The 21,463-nt window shown below is 44.0% G+C and overlaps 1 protein-coding gene across 4 annotated transcripts in view; it reads right to left on the reverse strand.

The window, feature by feature from the left end:
- Positions 1-1,471: 1,471 nt before the first annotated feature.
- The window catches only part of Armc4 (armadillo repeat containing 4), a 166,624-nt gene continuing 146,632 nt past the window's right edge, over positions 1,472-21,463 (reverse strand). For 2 of the 4 annotated variants that reach the window (XM_033765651.1, XM_010614782.2), the window contains one exon: positions 1,472-2,185. In XM_033765651.1, the coding sequence (XP_033621542.1) occupies positions 2,072-2,185 (114 nt within the window). In that variant the 3' untranslated portion in view covers positions 1,472-2,071. The remainder of the gene's footprint in view (positions 2,186-21,463) is intronic. The other 2 variants (XM_010614784.3, XM_010614783.3) reach the window with 1 other exon arrangement.

Genomic DNA, 21,463 nt, shown 5'->3' on the forward strand with positions numbered 1-21,463 from the left:
ATTCTCAAGGGAGTTTACCACGCTCCCTGTGTCCTGGGGAAGAAATTTGCCACTGAAAACTTACAAAGAAGTAAGGCTGTCAGCCTCCAATGGCTAAAATTAATACAATAAAAACCCTCATGCAAAGACAAGTGAAGAAAAAGTGAGCTTTCCCAAGGCAAGTCATCACACACAGTGGTGTGGTCATTCATACCTGTGTCTCCGGAGGCTGTGGTGCTATTATTGTTAGTTTTGACCCTTTTTTGTAAGATCAGAGCTTTCCACGATGCCATTTCACAAAATTCAGCCAAAAGTTGACCTTTAAATTCGACTTCTTATTTTTCATTTTAATGGTACAGCATTTCTGATGTTTAAGAATTTTAAAGAAATTCTTCCTTAGAAATATCCTGGATAATCTTTGTGTTAATTTTCTCTGTCTCTAAATCCTTAGTTTTTTTTTTAAATAGCATTGTTGCTTTTACTGCATGCATTTATTAACATATAAAAACAGAAAACCGTTTCCTTCTATGCCGCACATCGTAAACAAGTCCCTCCCCTCCCCACTCATGTGGTCCCCTTGCTGTTCTGCTTCTTGCTTCCCTTTACTTCCAAGACCCTCTAATTTAAAATATTTAAAATCTGACAACAAAGGTAGGCGCATCTTTGAATAATAACAATAATGTGCTTATTCATTTTGTGTAGCTGTTATAACCCGTGATTTGTAGAAATATTTTTTCACGCTGTGAAGCAAAGCTAAAAATGGCGACTTTATCGTTGGAAATATCTACTACTCAAAGCTAACAGATTTATTCTATTCTTCATATTTAATTCTTAGCATTAATGCCATTTCCTTGTGCATAGCATCCTCTCTTTAAAACTTCCTTTGAGAACTAATAAAGGTGGATGGCTGTTTTAAGAAACCTTAAAATTCTCAGAAGTGTTTATCTTTTTATTGGAGCGTCTGTCACATGTACTTTTCATTCCAAACAGGCTTTGGATGTTGTAGAAATTATTTACATTTAATTCAATTAAGTTTATGATCATCTCCAAATTATGACATATACATTATCTAACAATTTTCAATAAAACAGCCTTGCTTGCTTTTTAAAGAATTAACTGAGGTTTCCAGTTTATTGAGCTGATGCACATAAAGCTATTTTTCTGGCCATTAGATACTTGGAACAGTCAGTTCCCAAACATTTCAGCACACTGAGATTATATATGATTCTTTTAAATGGATTCTAATGTTGCTTAACCTGATAAAATGCTATTAATCCTTTGTAGCCACTTTTTAAAAAGTACTTCGTGTGCTGAAAACAAGTTCAGAAATTCAAAACAATTTTATGTGAAAAAGTATTATCCAAACATCAGCATAAATTAATTTCCTTCAATAAAATGCTGGTGAAACGCTGCAAAGGAAATGAAACATGTAATTGTTTGTGCTCTATAAATCCAAGAGCAGAAACCAAACCTTACTGCTTATGTTCCTGGGATCAGCACTGTCCGGTAGGTGGGCAGTTATACATGATCTTTTCAGATGTCTGGTGCTACTTTGGAGAAGCTGGGGTGACCTCAGGATGATCCCTCTAAGTCCAGCTGCTTAACTCTAAATTCCATGTAACGACTGTTTGTGAAATCAGCACATCTCCTCCGAACTCTCCTGCGGCTTGCAAGTGATCAGACAGACAAAGGCAGAATGACAGCGCCAGTCGATAGCTTTAACAGAAAGAGATTCTAAAGACGTCCAGTGCAGCTAGGAAACTGCACCCGGGGAGAGCCATATTCTTTATTAAAATCATCACAAATACAAAAGCACCATTTATATACATACACCGTACACAGATATTCTCAAGTTATTAGAACATTATCACAAATGCATTGGCTTTACGCTGAATTATGTGGCACATCATAGAACAAAAATACCCATGTGGTTTCCAGATGAAAGTTTCATTTGCATTTTTAATCCATGCATTCTCATTTAGACTATTTAAAGTATTTGCTAATAAATGTTTCCCAGTTTAGGCTTCCTGGCCATGGGGGTAAATGTCCTGTGTCATGTAAAATTTGGTGGCTTGTCATTTCCGTTCAAATTTCAATTGTATCTTGCCTTTTCTGTGGCAAGAGCCAGCCTGCGGATGTTGGATATGCAGCCAGCTGCGGCTTCCTGGAGCTCCTGATCCGGGGACCCCACCATATCCAGGAGAAGCTGTGACACGCAGAAGAGGAGGCAGGGGAAAAGAGAAAAGAGAAAAAAGAATAAAACCATTCATCCAAAGTAAGTATTTAGGCTATGAAAATGATTTTAAATGGTAAGTACTTGGAAAAGCCACCAAAAAATATAAGAAATGCCAGAAGGAGAATACAAACATAACAGATGCTTAAGCAGAGGGAGGACCGTTCGTTTAATTGTTCATTTATTTGGGGGACTAGAGCTGGACTCATTTCTCCCCTTCCTCTTTCTCTGGCCAACTAACTGCTATAGATTCTACTCCTGAAATATTCCTGTGTCCTTTCTGACTTCTCTTACCTCCCAAGAGGTATAACCCAGCAATATACCATCTCTAGACTACGATGCATCCCCGTAGACTTAATCTCTCTGAATCCTAGTCCACCTAACCGTGTCATTACCTCATTATATCAGTCCCCAAATAGACATTTTCAGGGACTCCCAACGCCGATTAGCTACAGCTGGCTCCTCAGCCTGTCCTGCATACTCTGTCCTCAGTTTGCTTTTCCAGGCATTTCTCTTTCTCCCTGCCCCCTCGTTACTGAAAGGTCACGTTTCCCACTGCTCCTGTCTTTCCCGATGCCATGCCTCTACCTGATGTGCCCGCCCGTCCCTTCTCTGTCAACTTGATCATCTTTCAGGATGACCAGGACACCTTGGCCACAAAGCCGCCACCCCGATTTCCATCAAATGTCCTTTCTCCTTCATTAGGACTCTCACAAAAGTCCACTCAAATGTCTGTTGCTACACTTTTTTTTAATATATTGGGCCAAAGCTTTCTGTCGTTTTTTGTAAATGCTTAAAGAAATTTATAATATGGTCTACAGCCCCTACACAGTAGATGCTAGATAAATGTCAAAGGAATGAATTACAAATTTTAAAACTTGGTAACTATGATTCTAATTAATAGCTCTAGGAAAAGATGTTTCAAAAGTTAATCTGGATCATGTATTTTCCATACAGGTGCATTTGAGTACAAATATGGATAATGCCAGAAAATGAGGAGCACGTGATAAAACACCAACATATCATAAGGAGAAATACGGTGACATCTCAAATTTCCCACACGCAGGAGTTCGGCTTTTATTCTCTAAGTAATTAAAGATTTATTTAAGCACTTTACTCAGGGTGTGACATGGCCATAGCTCTATTTTAGCAAATTAACTTTTACAGTAACATATAAAATATGGACTCTAGAGAGAGGAGGCAGAAAGGCAGTGCATTACTTCGTGCAAGAGGTCACAAAGACTTAATAAAGGCAAAGCACAGTGAGGAAGGAAGGAACCCAAGGGCCAGTTCAAGGATTAAACCCCCAAGGCCCAAGAAATACCAGTCGATCAAATAAAAGAAAATACAAACAGTAACCTCACACCATACATAAACATCGGCTCCCAGTACACTAGTGACTTCAGAGAGGGAAAAATGTAAAACAATTAAAAAGTTGCGGTGCCAACGTTGCGATCAAGCTGGCGCAGTGAAGGCATCCGGCTCTCCGCGATCCTCACCACGTCAGCCTTCCGGTCACCGCCGGGCTCTGACACGGCGTCTCCTCTGATCCGGGGCCACGCGCACCTCCTGCTGCCAGCGGGCCCACGTCCACCGCCCACGCGCTTTCTCGGTGACAGCCTCCCCTCCCCAGTGCAGACGCCACCGTCCACCTTCACCGTCATTCTCTTCGAGCTTCTGAACCCTCCTTACAGCACCGTCCGGGAAAACCACCATGGCGCAGGAAGCCAACTTTCCTTCCCCGGCGGCTTCACCGACAGCAGCCCTGCCCGCCGCGTGGCCAACAAGTCAGCCAGTTGCAGCTGGGTTTTTATCACTGCCCAGCAATCTGAATGTCTCTTTTTTAATGAGGAAGCTTTGTCCCTCTTTTCAATGTCTCCAATTCGCTTCGTTCTCCCAGCCTGTTCTCAGCAGATGAGCTGTAAGGGCTTCCTGAACTGGACAGAAGCCACTGGGCAGGAACTATGAAGCCGAAGCTCCGCCCACACCGATCAGCACCTTCCTTCCTCCCAGTGTCCCACGTGCCACTCTCCTTTTACCCAGGGCCCCACACGCTCCTTGTGTGCTCCAGCTGGTCTCCTCCTCCTGGGGACATTTTACTACCAGACACTCCTCCCTCTCCTTACTTCATCTTAAACTCTCCCTTCTAGTGACGCTTTCCCATCATCATTTAAGCACACATTGTCCACGTTAAGAGCAAAGCAGAAAGACACAACTTTCTCCGCATTTCTTCCCCGAGTCATCGTCTGAACTCAGCATCTCCAGTCTTCAATTCCATTCATCTCTCTCCAGCCTGCCTTCCAAGTTCAGCTCCCCCCGAAACAGTTCTCTGGGAGATCAGCGGTGGGTTCTGTTGTCCAAAGCAAGGGACCCCTGTTGAGCTCTTATCTTATTTGCTTCTTTAACAGTACTTGGTATAACACAGGACGTTCCCCTTTTTGAAACACTCTCCGGAGTTGGAGTGTTGTTTGGTTTTGGGAGCCAGAATGAAAGCCAGGTCTCCCCACCTGCTAGGCTGTGCTGTGCGACTCAGCTACGTTCCCAGCCCTGCCCTGGTTTCATCCTATCCATTTATCCTCTGTCTTCATCAATGACTCTCTGAGAGTTTTCACAATGAATCCCACTTACCTGTAGGCTTGTCTAAGCTTTGGATTAAAGATGGCTTGATGACAACAAAAGCTTGATTTCCCCAAGTACATGGGATGTGAAAGTCATCCCGTCTCCAACTGTCCTATATTGGTTGTTTACTTAACCGGCAGAAAACAGACTGCCAGCCAGGCTGACTTCTACTCTCACCCTGATCAGTTTTCACAATGAATCCCACTTACCTGTAGGCTTGTCTAAGCTTTGGATTAAAGATGGCTTGATGACAACAAAAGCTTGATTTCCCCAAGTACATGGGATGTGAAAGTCATCCCGTCTCCAACTGTCCTATATTGGTTGTTTACTTAACCGGCAGAAAACAGACTGCCAGCCAGGCTGACTTCTACTCTCACCCTGATCTTGCTTGTGATAGTTTCACAATTGCTTTTTAAATCTAGGAAGAGATAAAATAAAATCCTACCTGCAAATCCCATCTATCTTAAAGGAAAGCTGATATTTGCTTTCTGCTGTTCAGCACCTTTCTAGAAAAGTGTTTGCCATAGCAAAGTCCAGAGTGTGCGTTTTGACATCGTAGCAGCTCGGATTTGTATCCCAGTTCTTCTGCCAGCTGAGCAAGTTGTTAAACATCTTAACCCTACCTCTCACATGCTTCATGGGGTTGCCTGCTCCTCGGGGTCACTGTGAGAATGAACAACACACACTTTTAATGCACATTTGAACACCTGCATTCACGTCCTATCCCTGTCTGCACCCTTTGCTGGTACATCCTCCTTCCTGTTGTGTCTGATTGGTCCCTGAACCTTATACTGAACCAAGCGTATGGTATGTGAGAAGCTAAGTGTGGAGAGGCCCAGGCTGGGAAGGGCAGAGGTGACCTTGTGGAAGAGAACAACCTAAGGGGCAGGAAAGGCGAAAGCTGGACAGCACCACGAGCTCCCACCTGTTTTAAACAGAGACTTCGAGGTGCTTGGAGTAGGGAGGCTATTTGGGGAGCAACTCTGGGATAAAAAGGAAACACCAAGTATTAAAATCTAAGGAAGTTTAGCAGTCATGATTATGCACTCTCTTTTTCAAAAGAGAACAAATCTAGGCTTAAAATTACTTTCAGTCGCTCTTCGGTTGCCAGGTTTTTGTTTCTGCAACTGCGTTTCCACGTCTGGACTGGACCAGAGGTAGCCTGGCTTCGCATAGGTTAAGCATTGGAATCCAGAGCCCAGGGCCCAATCCAAAGCAAGGAAGGGTTCCGTACACGGCATTCATTCGCATGGGATTAGTTCGCCAGTGCCGAAGTCTGGTTCTGGCATTTATTTTCTGGAGTCCAGCCCTGGTTCGACGGAGAGGAATGAGGAAAGAGGAATGTTGGCCCCGAGGACAGTCTCACTCCTGTCAGCACTCGCTCCGGGGCCCTTCCGTAGCTTCCAGCGACCCAGGCTTCTCTGGGTACCAGCTGTTACTACCCTGTCTCGCTGGAAAGGAAGCCCCGATCTGATGCCTGTCAAACCTAACATGTGTTTTTGCCCACACTGCCTCAGAGCAGGCTGTCGTCCTGTGGTCCCCCTTGGACTGTCCAGGAGTCAGCTGTCTATGCCCAAGCCTCTGGTGCCAGTCACATAACGTCCCGTTGCACAAACCAAGGACCTGCGTTGTATTGGCTATTCCAGTGACAAGCCCCGGTGAGCATCTCTGTGGGGCCACATGCAGGGTGGCAAGGGGCTGTCTGATGAAGGGCAGGCACCCTTTTCACGACTCTAAGTGAAGTTGCCTTTACCTGACAAACTTCTCATCTGGAATGCTCCAGGACCACTGCTCTGCAGGGAATTTATTTTGCCTAAATTTCTTGCATTAATCATAAGGCTGCACTGTACATGTCAGTGGTTAGTGAATTTTTAGCCTCACTACTAAGTCAATGGAGCCCACAGTCCACTATCTTAAAGGCTTAAAGTATGGGCAAATGTGAACATATTTAAAAAGGAATAAATAAAAAGAAAAAAACCCTGTGGCCCAGGGTGGTACTTGCAGCAGGCAGTGAGAGTTGCTCCCTTGAATTTACCTTGAGTGTCTCCCTGGCACGAAGCCCACCGGTTACCTCATGTTTGCATAACGTGAAATGGTTTTATTAGCTACCAAGCTTACTATTCACCAAACTCAGTGATTTATTCTTTACTGGTGGATGCAGTCTGCTCAGCCCATTTTACTTAGCCAGGAATATTCTCAATCAAGGCTACAGAGTTGGCAGTTTAGAGTTTTCTCTGTGCTCGGGCAGGAACAGTTTGACATGGGAGAAGTATTTCCAGGACCCTGACTGGGCTTTGCAGCTGCATCTGAACTCATTGTTGTTCATGAATTTTATTTCATTGTCAATCAATGTTACTTCTTTCTTTGCTCTCCACCAAGAGGCTGTGCATCTCATGTTGCTTTACAAATTGAGTAAGAATATGTTAGTCTCCCAGACCACCATGTGAGCAGAATGTACCATATATGTGTCTCGGTTTGCAGTCAGGCTCTGGAATATGTTTTCTATTTTTCTAAGAGCTTCCCAAGCTAACTAGGACACTCTGAGGAATGCTTTAGAACATAACCATCCACATAACAGCAACTTTGCACAAAAGCCCAAATTTGGTGGGCGGCTAACAGACAAGAACAGCACATACTCACAAATCACTCACACACGGAGCCAGGTGAAGGAGGTTTGTGATCTTTTGGGATAATTATACCTAAAGGGAGGAGTTTTACTCAAGAAAATGAGATGGAAATTGGCTACAAGAGAATATGGAATTGGTATTCATATTTTCTTGCTATGTTTTTTGATCTATTGACTTTTTTCCAACCATAAAGACATTTTTAATACTGAAAGGGGGAAAAACACCTCAGGTTTAACTTTTTGAAGTATTTGTTCCTTTCACCAACTTTCCTCTCTTTAATCCCCCCCTACCCCAAACACACCCAAGGACTTTGAATTTACACCGAAGGCAAACTTGCCCCCTTGCTTTAAAACTTAATTGTACAGAACACTTTAAAAACATCATTCAAACAAATAACTTTTTACAACACTGGCGCGAACAAGGACACGGGGAGGGCGCAGCGAGCGGTCTGCGGATTGGGCCGACATGAGTACTTCCTCCGGCCTGAAAGGCTTTGATCTCCTGGCTGTGCCCTCGGTAGGCAGCCGTGACCGATGGCTCACATCTCCTGGAAGGTGAAACGCAGACACCATGGGAACCAGTGTCTGCCTTCAATTTTTGCTTTTCCATTTAACAGTTCATGATTTTATAGAACATTTCAGTTGCATGAGAAATGTGTACCAGTTTGAGTGATAACAGATTTTCTTGTGGTTTGACTCTACACTGTTTGGGTGAGCACAGATGGAGAAACCTAAGTTTTAATTCAAACCGGATGAGCACTGAAGTACCCGTGTGCACGCCCACCTTGGCGTGTTTTCTAGAAAGATCTCGAGTGCCCAGGGCTGGGCTGAACCGAGAACCCTTTTGTCGTTCTCCCACTCACAAGGCATTGCCATGTGGTCGTCCCAGGAAGGCACAGATCAGTACACAGGGAGGCTCTGGACTGTGTCTGCCTGCAGGACGGCTTCCCAACCACGCGGGCTGGCTGGGTTCTGTGCTGTTCCTATGGAGACAGAACCACAGGTTCTTTCCCAGCCAGACTCTGAACCCTCACATTCACTCTATGTGACATTGCGTCAGAACTGGCGGCCTCAAAACACACTTCACATTTGCTGGCAGGGGCAGAACCGTTGATTCTGAACGGAGTCTCCAGGCCTTGCTTTTTAGTAAGTGTCTCCTCCTGCAGGTGACAGAAAAGCGTGCCACGGGCCAAATGTCCCCATGAAACTCGTATTGGAATTTTACCACCAGAATGAGGATGGAAATTTAATCTGTGTATTTGGAGGTGGGACGTTGGGAGGGCATTAAAGGTAAATAAGGCCATACAAGTGGGCTCCTAACCCAACAGGACTGCGGCTTTCTAGAAGAGAGGGGGGAACCGAGCAAGGACATTCTGCCTCACCCCATGTCTCACCTCCCTTGGGACTCTGCGGAGAGAGCTCCGCAGCAAGGAGAACCTTGCCAGATACTGCTGCCTGATCTTGAGCTTTCCAGCTTTCAAAACAGTGAGCCAAATAAACCTTTATCCTTTATAAACGAGTCCATGATATTCACTTACTAGCACACGAAAATGAACTAAGACACCAGGTTCATGTGAGCTGAGGATTCATGTCTGCAGAAGCTGAAAGTGGGTTCTACTTATGTGGCTAGTTTCCTGTCTGGGCTGACATTCGCTCGTATTTCAGGGAGTCCATCCTACAGGTTTTCTACGATGTTGTTTTTTTCCCATGAGTCTCACAGCGAGAACATTCGTAACCAAACACACAGACAGGACAGTGGAGCTGGGTCTGTAGTGGGGCAGGTGGAAATGGGACACGTATTAGAGAGAGTCCTACTGGATTTCTTCTAAAAGTGCTACAGATGGACAGTAATTTGATTGCTGGCTGGGTCAGGAGACCGTGGGACACAGCTCAAACTCTGCATTACAGGAAGAGGAAGGGGAAAATCGCTGTGTGACCCAGGAGGAAGATCATGCTTCAAGTTGTTCCTCAAATCTGATTTTTCTCAAATATAAAGAACAATTGTTTACGCAGAAATTCCCTGGGTAAGATGTTAAAGAGATAATAGGATGAGGTGGATAAAAAGATCTACGTGGACAGGATTCACATTGCATTTTGCTATTGGACAGGCCCGAGAGTTATAGATAATTCTCTAGGAGGAAGGATGTGTCCATAGATCATGTAGTGCAGTGGCTGTAAGCCCACACTTTGGGCTCAGATGGTCTGGGTTCGAATCCTGGCTTTATATCTTCCTAACTGTATGTGTCCTGGAGTAATTTAAGCCTCAATTTGTAATTAGTAAAATTATAATTTATAATAGCACTTTCTTAATAGGGTAAATGTGGGGATAAAATGCTAGGTGTCTGTGTCCTGTGTGCTCAGAGATGATGGTCATTATTACTATTACTGCTGCTATTTTGAGCTGGAGGTTGTTGGGGAGTGGAAAGATTAAAATTTGCTGTGAGCTCATTTATTTTGCTCGAGTTCCAATTGCACTGATCCAGATAAGTGATTTTGGTCTAGTTTTATTGAAAATTAACAGAAGGTCTATGGTGTCTTGTTATGTAGGCGAGAATAAAAGTCAGAATATGAGAAGTAACTCACCTCCTTCCTCACAGTAATAGTTTCATAAATTCTTTTACAAATTAGTTTCTTCCTGAGTCAGTTTCTAGTCCAGAAAAACACCAAACTCCATCAGTAAACAAAGGTACGAAATAGATGTTAATAAAATCTACAACAAACCGAAACATTATTTAATAGGAAACAGGATATGTTGGCAGAATAGGTAAGGGATTGAAATTCTAAACATTCACAGAAAGGTAAGGCTAATCTCTATATTTATGAATTTACATTATCGACACAGCCAACATGCACCCACACCTCCTGTGCTGTAAAATAATTGAATAAAGCATCTCTGTCTTTCTCCTGCAAGAGAGTTTCAGACATCACACTTTTTAATTCAAATATTTTACCTTTTTATTGGGTTGTAAAATACCGAAGCTAGAAAACTAAATCTAGGCAAAGAAATGTGAGACTACAGAGAAGCGAAATCAACTTGCAACATTTTTAGTCATTAGTGTTAATCTATTTTCTCAGCTGACCTTTTAAGACCTGATGAGGGAAAGATCATCCAAACTGCAACTTCTGTCAAAGGAAGAGGACAGAACTAGCAAAAGATGCCATGTACGATAAGGGACAAAGCACAGGGAAGTCACTAATAAGAATCATGTTTATTATTCTCTAGAATGTCTTGATCTGGAAAGCAAAGTCACATTTGTGAAGGTCTCTGAACAAGGCCTGGCCTGTAGGCAACACTCCTCAGTTCTGAGCTATCCCTGCTCCAGTGAAAAATACTTTCAGGTGCTGTACGCTCTTCCGGACTGGACAGGGTCACAGCGCTCCAGCCTCGGTGGGCCGTCACGTGGACGGGGTCCTGGGACCCTACGGAAAGGTCCTGCAAGGCACGACTGCTCTGTACTTTCTGCTCCATGCACCGCGCTCACCAACATTCAATCTGAAGCCTCAACAGATGGCAAAGGCTGCTAGGTCCTGCGGTCCCTTCCTGGAAAAGGTGGCAGGGAGGCCAATGTGAGATGTACACGTTAACGCTCATCTTTTACTAATGCCTCTCTTGGGTACAGAGTTCCAGGTTGCGAGTAATTTTTCTTTAGAGGTCTGAAAAGGTAACACCCCATGGTCTGCTTGCTTCCAGTTTTACAGCTGAGAAATCCAAAGTAATTCCACTCTTTATGTTGGGTTATGACTCCCCTGCCCCACTACTGAAGATTAAATCACCTTCTTTTTCTTAGTGCTTTGTTTCTAAGATTTCATGATGCTATAACCTGTCATGGATCTGCTTTTATTCCTTGTAGGCAGATCACTTGATGGGCCATTCGATCTGGAAAGTGACTCAATTCAGTACTACGGAATTGTCAAATTATTTCACTTCATTTCCTCCTCTCCCATTTCCTGTTAACCTCTCCTTGAAACTGAGCTTTGCCTTGACTCTGTCATTTTCTTACCTCTCCTTTCCCACTTATCTTTTATATCTTTGCTGTGTTTGGGGGAGATTTTAATATACTTTATTTTCCAGCTCTTACACTGAATTTGTGTTTCCTGCACGTTCTCTGTTTTGAAATAGAATTCCATCCTAGATTCGTGGATATAGCACCTTCTCTTCCACAGTAAGAGTATCAGAGATAATATTTTTTCTTTCCTCTGATGCTTTCTATTTCTTCCAAGGATTTATTCATTTCTATTTGTTTCCGTGTCTGGCTTCCACATTCAAGACACCCTTCTGATGTCAGTTGCTTCACTGGTGATTAGAACAAGCACACATGGGGCTTGATGTTGTGCGTTTCACTGCAGGGTGAGCTATACAGGATTCTGCTCTCCGTGCAGATCCCAGGTTAAAGACAGATGGAGTGAGCCCTCACCCACTCACTAACACACAGATCCTGGCTGGAGCGGGGACACAACTGTCTCCCCACTGATATGTGTGATCCCCCCAGTCTCCTTTAGCAAATCAGTGGCACTCACGGTGCCAAAGACCCTGTTTAACCCTCTGCACAGCTGCTGGTTGAGGAAGGGCAGTGGCTCAGCCTTGTAGAGCCGAGGAGAGGGAAATCTGGCTGTGACTCAGTTTCCTCACTGTAGCTTCCCCCCCCAACTCTCTCAGCTGGTTCCGGGGGGTGGCTGCTCACTGCTGATCCCGCTGTGAGTTGAGTCTTCACCACTGTAAGCCTGGTTTCTTGTATTCCCACTGCTGACTCTAACTCCGCAGGCCTGCCAGGCAGCTGACACTCTTTCCCTGAATGTCAATTTTAAAAGTTGTGTTGCTTTTGTTTCTTCTGTGGTCCTTCAATGCTTCCTCTGCTCTGTCCGTCTTTTTCTTTTTGGTACCGGGGATCAAACTCAGGCCTTTGTGCTTCCGAGGCAGGCAATGGAACCACTGAGCTAAATCCCCAGCCCATGTCTTTTTTTTAAATTAAAAAAATTTTTTCAAAGTCCCTTGGATATAACGTTAGTAGATTTCAGAAGGAAATAAAGTTGGATTCAGGAGTTTAACTGACTAGGTCTACTTTTTGATGCATAGAAGGATCTAGAGCTGAATTTGAAAGCACAGCTTATAGAAAACACACCTTAGAAGGTGGAGGGGAATCTTTCCTCCTCCTTAAGGAGAAAAGACAGAAAGAAAACAGTAAGCGGTCTTCTGAGAGACTAACAGCCCAGCTCAGAAGTGGCCATAGAACTTGCTCTAGGAATCAACTCACCCACTCCCACCCTGGTTGCTGCCCGCCCTGCTGCAGTGACACTCCCTCCATCACTTTTTTCTGGTCGTTCCTTTGGCTCTGTGCACAGTCACGGTGACCCCCGAAAGGTATTTTGGCTTGTTTTGGTCTGCTGTTTTCATGCTGGGAGGAGTAAATAATCGGGGTCAGTAAGAATTACTGAATTCTAGTTCTAAGCCAGGCCCACGTGAGAGGTGGACAGTGCACAGCCTGCAAACTACTCCAGACCCTGAAGCTGACAGGTCTGGGGCAATGCCGAAAAATCCTTCCAAGGTAGACTTTGTCCGGGCATGGGATGCTCGTTAACTGTAGGACCAGAAGGGCAGACTTGGTTAACACTTTGAGCTGCAGAAAATACGTTTTTCTGAAATGAGAATAAAGTTGTGACTCAAAACTGTGACATCTCATCCCTAGTATGAAACAAAACAAAAATCATTTTGACCAAAACAATAGCCTTTCCTCAGACCTTGACCTCCTCAACTCTGCTGACTACCACCACCACTCATTAGTCAACCACTGTCATGGCTCTTCCTGGGCTTTCCACCTCAGCATGATGGTCCCATCTCTGCCTCTAGTGGTCTCCATCAGAAACTCCATGGCAATCCATAGCCTTCTTGACCACAAAAAAACAGATTCGCAGAGAGAGAAATTAGGGAAACAATCCCTTTCACAACAGCACCCAAAAAAATGAAGTATCTAGGAATCAATCTAATGAAGGAAGCAAAAGACCTCTACACTGAAAACTACAGCACTCTGAAAAAGAGATCAAAGAGGATGTAAGAAAATGGAAAGACATCCCCTGCTTCTGGGTAGGAAGAATCAACATAGTGAAAATGGCCATACTTCCAAAACTGCTATACAGATTCAATAAAATCCCAACTGAAACTCCAACAGTATATTTCACAGAACTAGAGAAAACAATCCAAAACTTCATTTGGAACAAGAAGAGACTGAGAATAGCAAAAGTAGTCCTAGGCAACAGAGACATGACTTGGGGTATCACAAATCCCAACTTGAAACTATACTACAAAACCACAGTGATAAAAACAGCATGGTACTGGCAAAGAAACAGACCCAAGAGTCAGTGAAATAGATTGAAAGATACAGAAACAACTCCAGATGTACTCAGCTACCTCATCTTTGAAAGAGGAGCCAACCGTCCTCAGTGGACGGAAGATAGCCTCTTCAATAAATGGTGTTGGAAAAATTGGATTTCAATCTGCCAAAGATTAAAACTAGGCCCTTATCTTTCACCATGCACTAAACTAAAATCCAAGTGGATTAAAGATCTAAATATTAAACAGAAGCACTAAACTTTCTGGAAGATCAGTTAGGCAGAACTCTTGAAGATATCATCATAGGAAAGGACTTCATGAACAAATCCTCAGTAGAACAGAACTAGCACAAAGAATCAATGACTGGGATCTCATCTTATTAAAAAGTTTCTGCACTGTAAGAGAAACCACCAACAGAGCTAATAGGCAACCTAAAATGTGGGAAAAAAAATTTGCCAGCTGCTCCTCAGACAAAGGACTATCAAGAATATATAAAGAGCCGGGCATGGTGGCGCATGCTTGTAATCCCAGCACTCAGAAGGCTGAGGCAGGAGGATCGCTGTGAGTTTGAGACCAGCCTGGGCTACCTAGTGAGGTCCAGGTCAGTTTCAACTACATAGTGAGACCCTGTCTCAAAAACAAACAAACAAAACCCCAAAAGAATATATAAAGAACTCAAAAAATCAAGCCCCCCAAATATAAAGACCCAATTCAAAAATGGGCATCTGAAATGAACAGACATTTCTCAGCAAAGAAGTAAAAGCAGCAAGTAAATATATGAAAAAATGTTCCACATCACTGGTCATTAGAGAGATACAGATGAAAACAACACTGAGATTCCACCTCACCCCACAAAGAATGGCTGCTATCAAGAAATCAACCAATAACAAATGTTGGTGGGGTTGTGGGGAGAAAGGAACCCTTGGCCATTGTTGGTGGGAGTGCAGACTACTGCATCCACTGTGGAAATCAATGTGGAGACACCTCAAACAATTAGGATTAGAGGTCCCATTTGACCCAGTTTTCCCTCTGCTGGGTACCTTTCCAAAAGAATTAAAAGAATCATACCACAGTGATAAATGTGCACCCATGTTTATAGTGACACTGTTTGTAATAGCTAAAACTTGGAAACAGCCTAACTGCTCATCAACTGGAGCCTGAATAAAGAAGATGTGGTTTTTCTATAAAATGGAGTACTACTATTCAGCCCTAAATAATGAGAAACTAGAGTCATTTATAGGAAAATGGATACATATTGAGGCCATACTCTTAAGTGAAATAAATAGGACACACATGTGTAAATACCAAATAAGTTCTCTGGTGTGAAAAATTAAAAGTGTAAATAAGATTCAAATTGTATAATAGATAATGTGAAAAAGGAAGAAAAGGGCTAAAAGAGTAGGGGAAGTGGGAAAGGTAGGGCAAAGGAGAGAAAGGAAAAGAAATAATATGAGAAAAGGAAAAATATGGAAATAAAGTCTTTGTAAATAGAGATGGGTGGAGTGGGTAATGGGAGGCCAGGGGAATGAGGTAAGAAATTAGAACCAAGACCTGTCATGTCAAGGTACAAGAGCCCAGTGATGAATGTAACTGTACTGTACACCTAAAATGTACCAATAACCTTAATGAAAAAGAACGAAAGAAATAAAAAGAAACTCCACAGCTCCAAGGAGTCCCAACGGCGTGAAGAACCCGGGAGACCCATCGCCCTCCGCAGTCTCCTCGCTCTGGCCTGCACTCCGGGGTCTACACATGTCCACTGCTTTCCTGTCACCAGGTTTAACTCTTTTCTCTACCATTCTTCTATAATACCAAGGTTATAAGTTGCAATCCTGGATCTCAACAAGGCTTCCAGACCATTCCCAGCAATCAGGGCACCGGCGCACAGGCACCCCCTCTGTCCTCCGTTGGCTCTCCATTCTGACTGGAAGACACGGAAATTTCTCTCATCAACTTCCACGTCCCATGGCAGCCATTTGAAACTCTACTCTCCTCAAATTACCTGCCCCATCACTTGGGTTCCCTTGCTCTCAGCATAGGCTTTTGCCTCCTATTGGTGAGGAAAACGGAATTCACAGGAAAGGAAACGCAGCTCTGCCATCACCCTCACTGATCTCCGCCGCTGGTGCACCTGTCCTCCCCTCCCTCCCATGTGTCACCTGGAGCAGGCGTCTCTCTCCCACACTCACTTTCACACTGTGTTGTCGCCTGCCTCCCTCTTGGCCTCCTCTGGAAATTCAGAGGCGCATTATCCCCAGTCTTTTAGGTGCCTTTTCTGCCTTCCCTCCCTCTGCCTTCCTGCTCTTGCCAATTAGCACTTAAGTACACTCAAGAACCTCCTACACTCTGCAACCTCAATACAGAAGGAAACAAGACTCGGGACATCACGGTATGCCCTTCAGCCCTCTCTCTTTTTCTGTACACATCCACCGAGGGAAATGCTGTCTCCTCCCACTCTGTCATGGACCTTGACTCTCAAATCTGTCCATTTAAGGCTGCACTTAAGCCAGACATTTAGCATCACCTTGATGGTCTTTTCTTGTTCTTCGCTCTCAAAAAAGTCACAAACTCGCTGTTTTTTAACCTCTCAGCTATGTCTCAAACCCATGTCCCTCTACCTTTCATGACACGACCTTATTGAAGCCATCATTATCTCTCCCTGGACTACTGCCTGGTTCATCGTTCAGCCCTGTGCCTACCCATTCTCAAGCCAGACAAACTTCTAAAAGGCAAAGGGTAACAATTGATTCTTCCTCTCACGACATTTCAATAGCTCCCCAGTGCCAAATTCTAATAGCCCAAAGGGACCACGGGGCTCTTCCTCAGAAGGTTCCAGCTGGTATTTTTCCTTTCTGTTCATCTTTAGCTTTTATATTTCTTCTGTGAACATAATGTTATTTGTATTGTTTAGAAAGTTATAACAGGTGGATTTGGGAAGGGAGCAGAGCCAGAGGGAGGAATGGGACTCATGAGCACCTCCTACACCCAGGAAGATCAGTCTGAACAGAGACGCGTGAAAATGCCTTCCCAAGAGACAAGGAAGGCAGGAGAGAGGCTCCCGAACCTGAAAGCTGCACAGATATAAGAAAAGGGGCTCTAAGGGCGGGATGGACCCTCTGCATTACCTGTCACCACCCCCCAGCACAGATCAGAGAGAGCCCTCTGCTTGAGAGGGGAGGAAAATGAGCCCTGGACTGTGCCTCAGACCCAACACCGCACCTGCCCGGTGAACTCCACTGCCGGTTGTGGCCCCTCTGCCCCGATCCTAGGCTGGTACCCACGGGAGCTGCAGAGCCTGCGCTGTCCCTGCCAGCCCTGCACACTCAGTCTCCAGGCCCAGTCCAGGCGCAGCCAGCCCTAGTGGCGCTGGGCTTGGGCTTCACTCCACAGCCAGGTCCTGGGCTTGGGGCTCACCACGACTCCGGACCAGTCTCTGCAGAGTGTGACCCAGCTCCCATCCGCTGCGGCAGACGTGGGCTCAAGGCCCCCTCCAGTACAGACTGCCCGTGGGCTGCTCTAGACACCAGCCCAATCTGCCAGGACACCGGCAGCCAGTTCACTCCTGAACGGTGTGAGTGGTCTGCCCAGAGTCCTTGGAGGGCTGGCTGGTGAGGATGTTGCTAGAGACAGCCGCTCTGCTGAGACTGGAATCAGTATACTTCTTCAAATGCATGGACACTAATGTAAGGCAAGAAGGAACACAAGAAACTTACAGTAATGGAGATACATGAAATGCCTGGAAAAAAATTCAAAATTATTGTTCTGTCTTGTCCTGGTGGCAGACTCCTGTAATCCCAGTATTCTGGAAAGCTGAAGCGGGAGGATTACAAATTAGCAACTAGGTGAAACCCTATCTCAAAATTTACGAAAGGTGGGGAACACTGAGACTGTAGCTCAGTGTGAAGGCCTTGGGTTCCATCCCCAGTGTCACTTAAAAAAGTTGCTGTAAAGAATCTCAGTCAACTTCAAGAAAGCATAGATAAAGAATGTGACACAGACAGGAAGCAAATCAATGAAATAATTAACTGAAGTTATCAATTTGACTGATACATGGAAGTTGTAAGGGATAACTCAGGTCAGAATGTGTAGCTTCTGAAGGAGAAAAATGGGATCTCCAGTACAGTCGATAGAACGGCAAGGAGAGGCAACACTCAAAGACCAGAAGAACGGCTCTCACCGAATGTAGCTACAAAGTATTTAGGTGCAAGAGAGGAAGGTGATGTATTTTATTACTATAACTTCTTAAAAAAATATTGAAAACAAGTTCACAAGAGTAATGTCCCTAATTAATCCAGGCAGAGGTGTACATTTGATCATTTGATGTAGACATTTTAAAATAATAAGAGCTATACATTAGAAAAAAAGACTTTGTCCACGAAAGAATTTTGTTTTTATTACACTGCTCTAGGAAACATTGAGAATTTATAAAATCTGATGTGAAACTATAAAATTAACTTTTATCAGGCTAAGAAAACTCAAAGAATTTTAATATAAGAAGTGGCTGGGCTAAAGAATTATCTAAATACACACACATTAAAGTGCATGATAATTTCTACATTACACCTTTATGTTACAACCAGTCTACATTCTTAACGTTATGTTCACTTTATCTCCCAAAGTGGGCACACTACTAAAGGAATCCATAATAAAAGACACACCAATATTTCAAAAACATTATTGCATAAAGAATGCATTCCTGGTGGAAGTAAAAACAGAAAAGATGTTATCCAGAAGAGACGAAGCCAAAGAATTGAAAAAAAAAAAACTTTAGTTAAACCACTAGCCTAATGTTATTTTTATTTCATTTTAGCTTTCAAAAGATTAATATGGAAAAATAGAGCACAATTCTGGAGAGAAGAGCCCCAATTCTTCTTCGATGTCAAAGAAATAGCTTCCCTTGCTCCTACCAAATTGGAACTACGCTCATACGGATGAAAATAAATGACTGATTTCTTGGGAAATCAGCTTAAGTGAAAGATTCTTTTGGTCCGATAATTGCTTTTCTTAACCACCAGCTGCTTTCAGCTTATTCCCAAGGCCTCCCTGTCCTTTCTTCCATCGCTCCCTGCTGGTATCAAGTGACCTTCATCCTCGTCTACCTCATCATTGGCTCTCCATTTCCTTCTCCCATATGATTTTCTGGAAGGAAGATGTCAAGTGTAATTGTATTTTTTCCCCTTTAAAACTTATTCCTAATAGAATTTGTCTAAGGCCTCAAAAGGTAGAATTGAAACATCACAGTAACCTTTCATAAAGCAACATTTCTACCAACTCAAAAGAAAACCCTAGTAATGCTGTGAAAGTTTTTAATAAGTAATGAAATTTTGTTTCGTCTTTTTTGCTAAAATTATACAAAATCATGTTTCTCAATATCATCTATATAAGACATCGAAATATCAGTGAAAGAGCCGATGAATTTTAGAATGCAGTGGTCTTTCTTCTGCCTCTGGCAAAGACTGTGCTCATGCCTGACCCTGTCTGGAATGAGTTCTGCCCCGTCAGCTCATCAGAGCTGCAGAGTGGGTTCTAAGCACAAATTCCAAGTTAATGATTTTCTGAAAAAGAAAAAAATGTTAAGCAGCAGAATCCTTTTTCTTTGTCTTTTTCCCCAAACGAAACGTGAACTCTGCTGTGAAATTCACACATGTGGTATGATAAAAAAAACATGGTGAATGTTTAAGTTTTTAAAAAGCAATGTATTCCTGTAAAAGACACATTAATGCCCCTCAGAAAATTCCCCCACTTTGAACACACGCGTCCTGTCAGTCCTGCCACTCTCTGAAGCGGTCCTGGAAGCCCTCCTTCCTGAGCGTCATTGTAATGCTAGGCCACCAATGCAAAGATGCTCTTTAAAGCATTACAAGGTGTCCTCATTCACCTTATTCTCTGGTTCTGGTGCTGGGTAACTCCTGGCTCCTCCTTAAAAGCACAGTGACCATGACAGGAAAACATTCTGAGTCAATTCAGGACATTGAGGCAGCCGAGACAATGCAACTGAAGACACCTGTGAAAGAGGACCTCCAGAACTGCTTCAGAAAGTGGCATGGACGATGGTGGGTGTGCCGGAAATGGGGGGGAGCACGCCGAGGGAGCTCAACGGCAATGCATTCTTTGCTACAATAATGTGCTTTTTCAACATTCACCGTGCTTTCGATCACACCTATGTACAGACATACGTGTGTAAGAGACAATGGAACACCTGAACACAGAGTAGAGCACAGGGCTGGAACTCGGCCTGTCCTTTCCTGTTCCCCACAGACCCTCGGTGTACTTTTCCCACTTCCATGGCACACAGAGAAATGCTCATCTTCATAAGAGGAGGGGTCTAATCTTTGGTTTCCTCTCCTCTTGTTTTCCAGGAGCTTGTTTCTCACTACACTATTAGCTCCTTTGCTGCTCCCTCTTCAGAGGTGACATCAACCCACCCGCATCTGTTCTCCAAACACATGTATTCGGTCAGCACATGTGATGCAACAGCTGCCCCAGACCACTTACTGTACCTCCTGAGCTGTTATCCTACACCGTTCCCTCAGCTCTGGCGGTCTCCGCTAGCCTGTGGGAGAACACGGTTCAAACACGTTCTTACTCAGTTTCCTGTGCCTGGCAGCCTTGCTTAATCTTTTAGGCAGTCCAGTGAAATGTTCCGAAGGTCTCTTGCACCCCCATACCTTAACAGGAGAGATGTAGAACACTGCTTATAGGTTATGCTAACTTATCTCAGTACCTCCTGAGAGAACTGGAGTGGATTATATCCCTAAGCCTATTCCCAGGCACACCCAGGGCTTCTGATGGAAGATTTAATAGTCATCCTTTTGATCCTAAGCTTGCTTTAAAATCAGTTTGGATCTGAAGAACTAAGTCACTGATTTGTGTCGATACTGATTTTACATTAATATAGTTGTCCTCAGTGCCCATCTCATACTTCTGATAAGACTGTTCTCATCAATCACTGCCAAAATTTTCACTATTGCCTATAATTGGATAGAATAGCAGGTGGGCAGGTGCTTGTTTCCACTGAATAAAGGAAACCAAGTAAAGATGCTGCTGATCACCGAGAAGCGATGGTAAAGACACCACGAGGAAGACGCAGTGCAGCCCTCTGGAAGTGTAAGGCTGAGGGACCAGACGTGGGGAAGCTGGTGGCCCAGGGGGACAATGATGAGCAGACACAAGAAACAGCACTGGGAGATGAGATGGAGGACAGAGCCCTGGCGGGACAGAAGCCTAAACCGAGGCAGGACTTCCTCGGTTTGGCTGCATCTGCCTAATACTTAACGGACGATTTTGTGATTCTTGCGTTCATTTCATTTCTAGAGCGCTCCTGGTTTCCCCTATGTTGGAGAGAGAGTCAGGCCATTGGGACCACAATAGTAAAACACAAAACCCCAAATGGCTCACAGTTCTGCAGGCTGGGAGGCCCGGGGTCAAGACACAGGCCAAGCCTGTCCGGAGAGGGCCTGCATCCTCCTAGGCGGTGTCTTCTCAGTGAGGCTTCACTGGCAGAGAGGCCACAGATCTCTGCAGGGTCTTTTCGTAAGAGCACTAACCCCTTTCTTATTATTCCAGTTGGTATTTTAGGAGTACATGTTTGCATTACACGAAGACTACATTGCTACTCACGGGCAGTTGGTACATGCACATCACACACCGGAATTACTTTTTTTTTTTTTTTTTTTTTTTT

The sequence above is a fragment of the Fukomys damarensis genome, unplaced genomic scaffold (assembly GCF_012274545.1).
Source record: "Fukomys damarensis isolate Sample0158 unplaced genomic scaffold, DMR_v1.0_HiC HiC_scaffold_19, whole genome shotgun sequence".
Taxonomy (NCBI): Eukaryota; Metazoa; Chordata; class Mammalia; order Rodentia; family Bathyergidae; genus Fukomys; species Fukomys damarensis.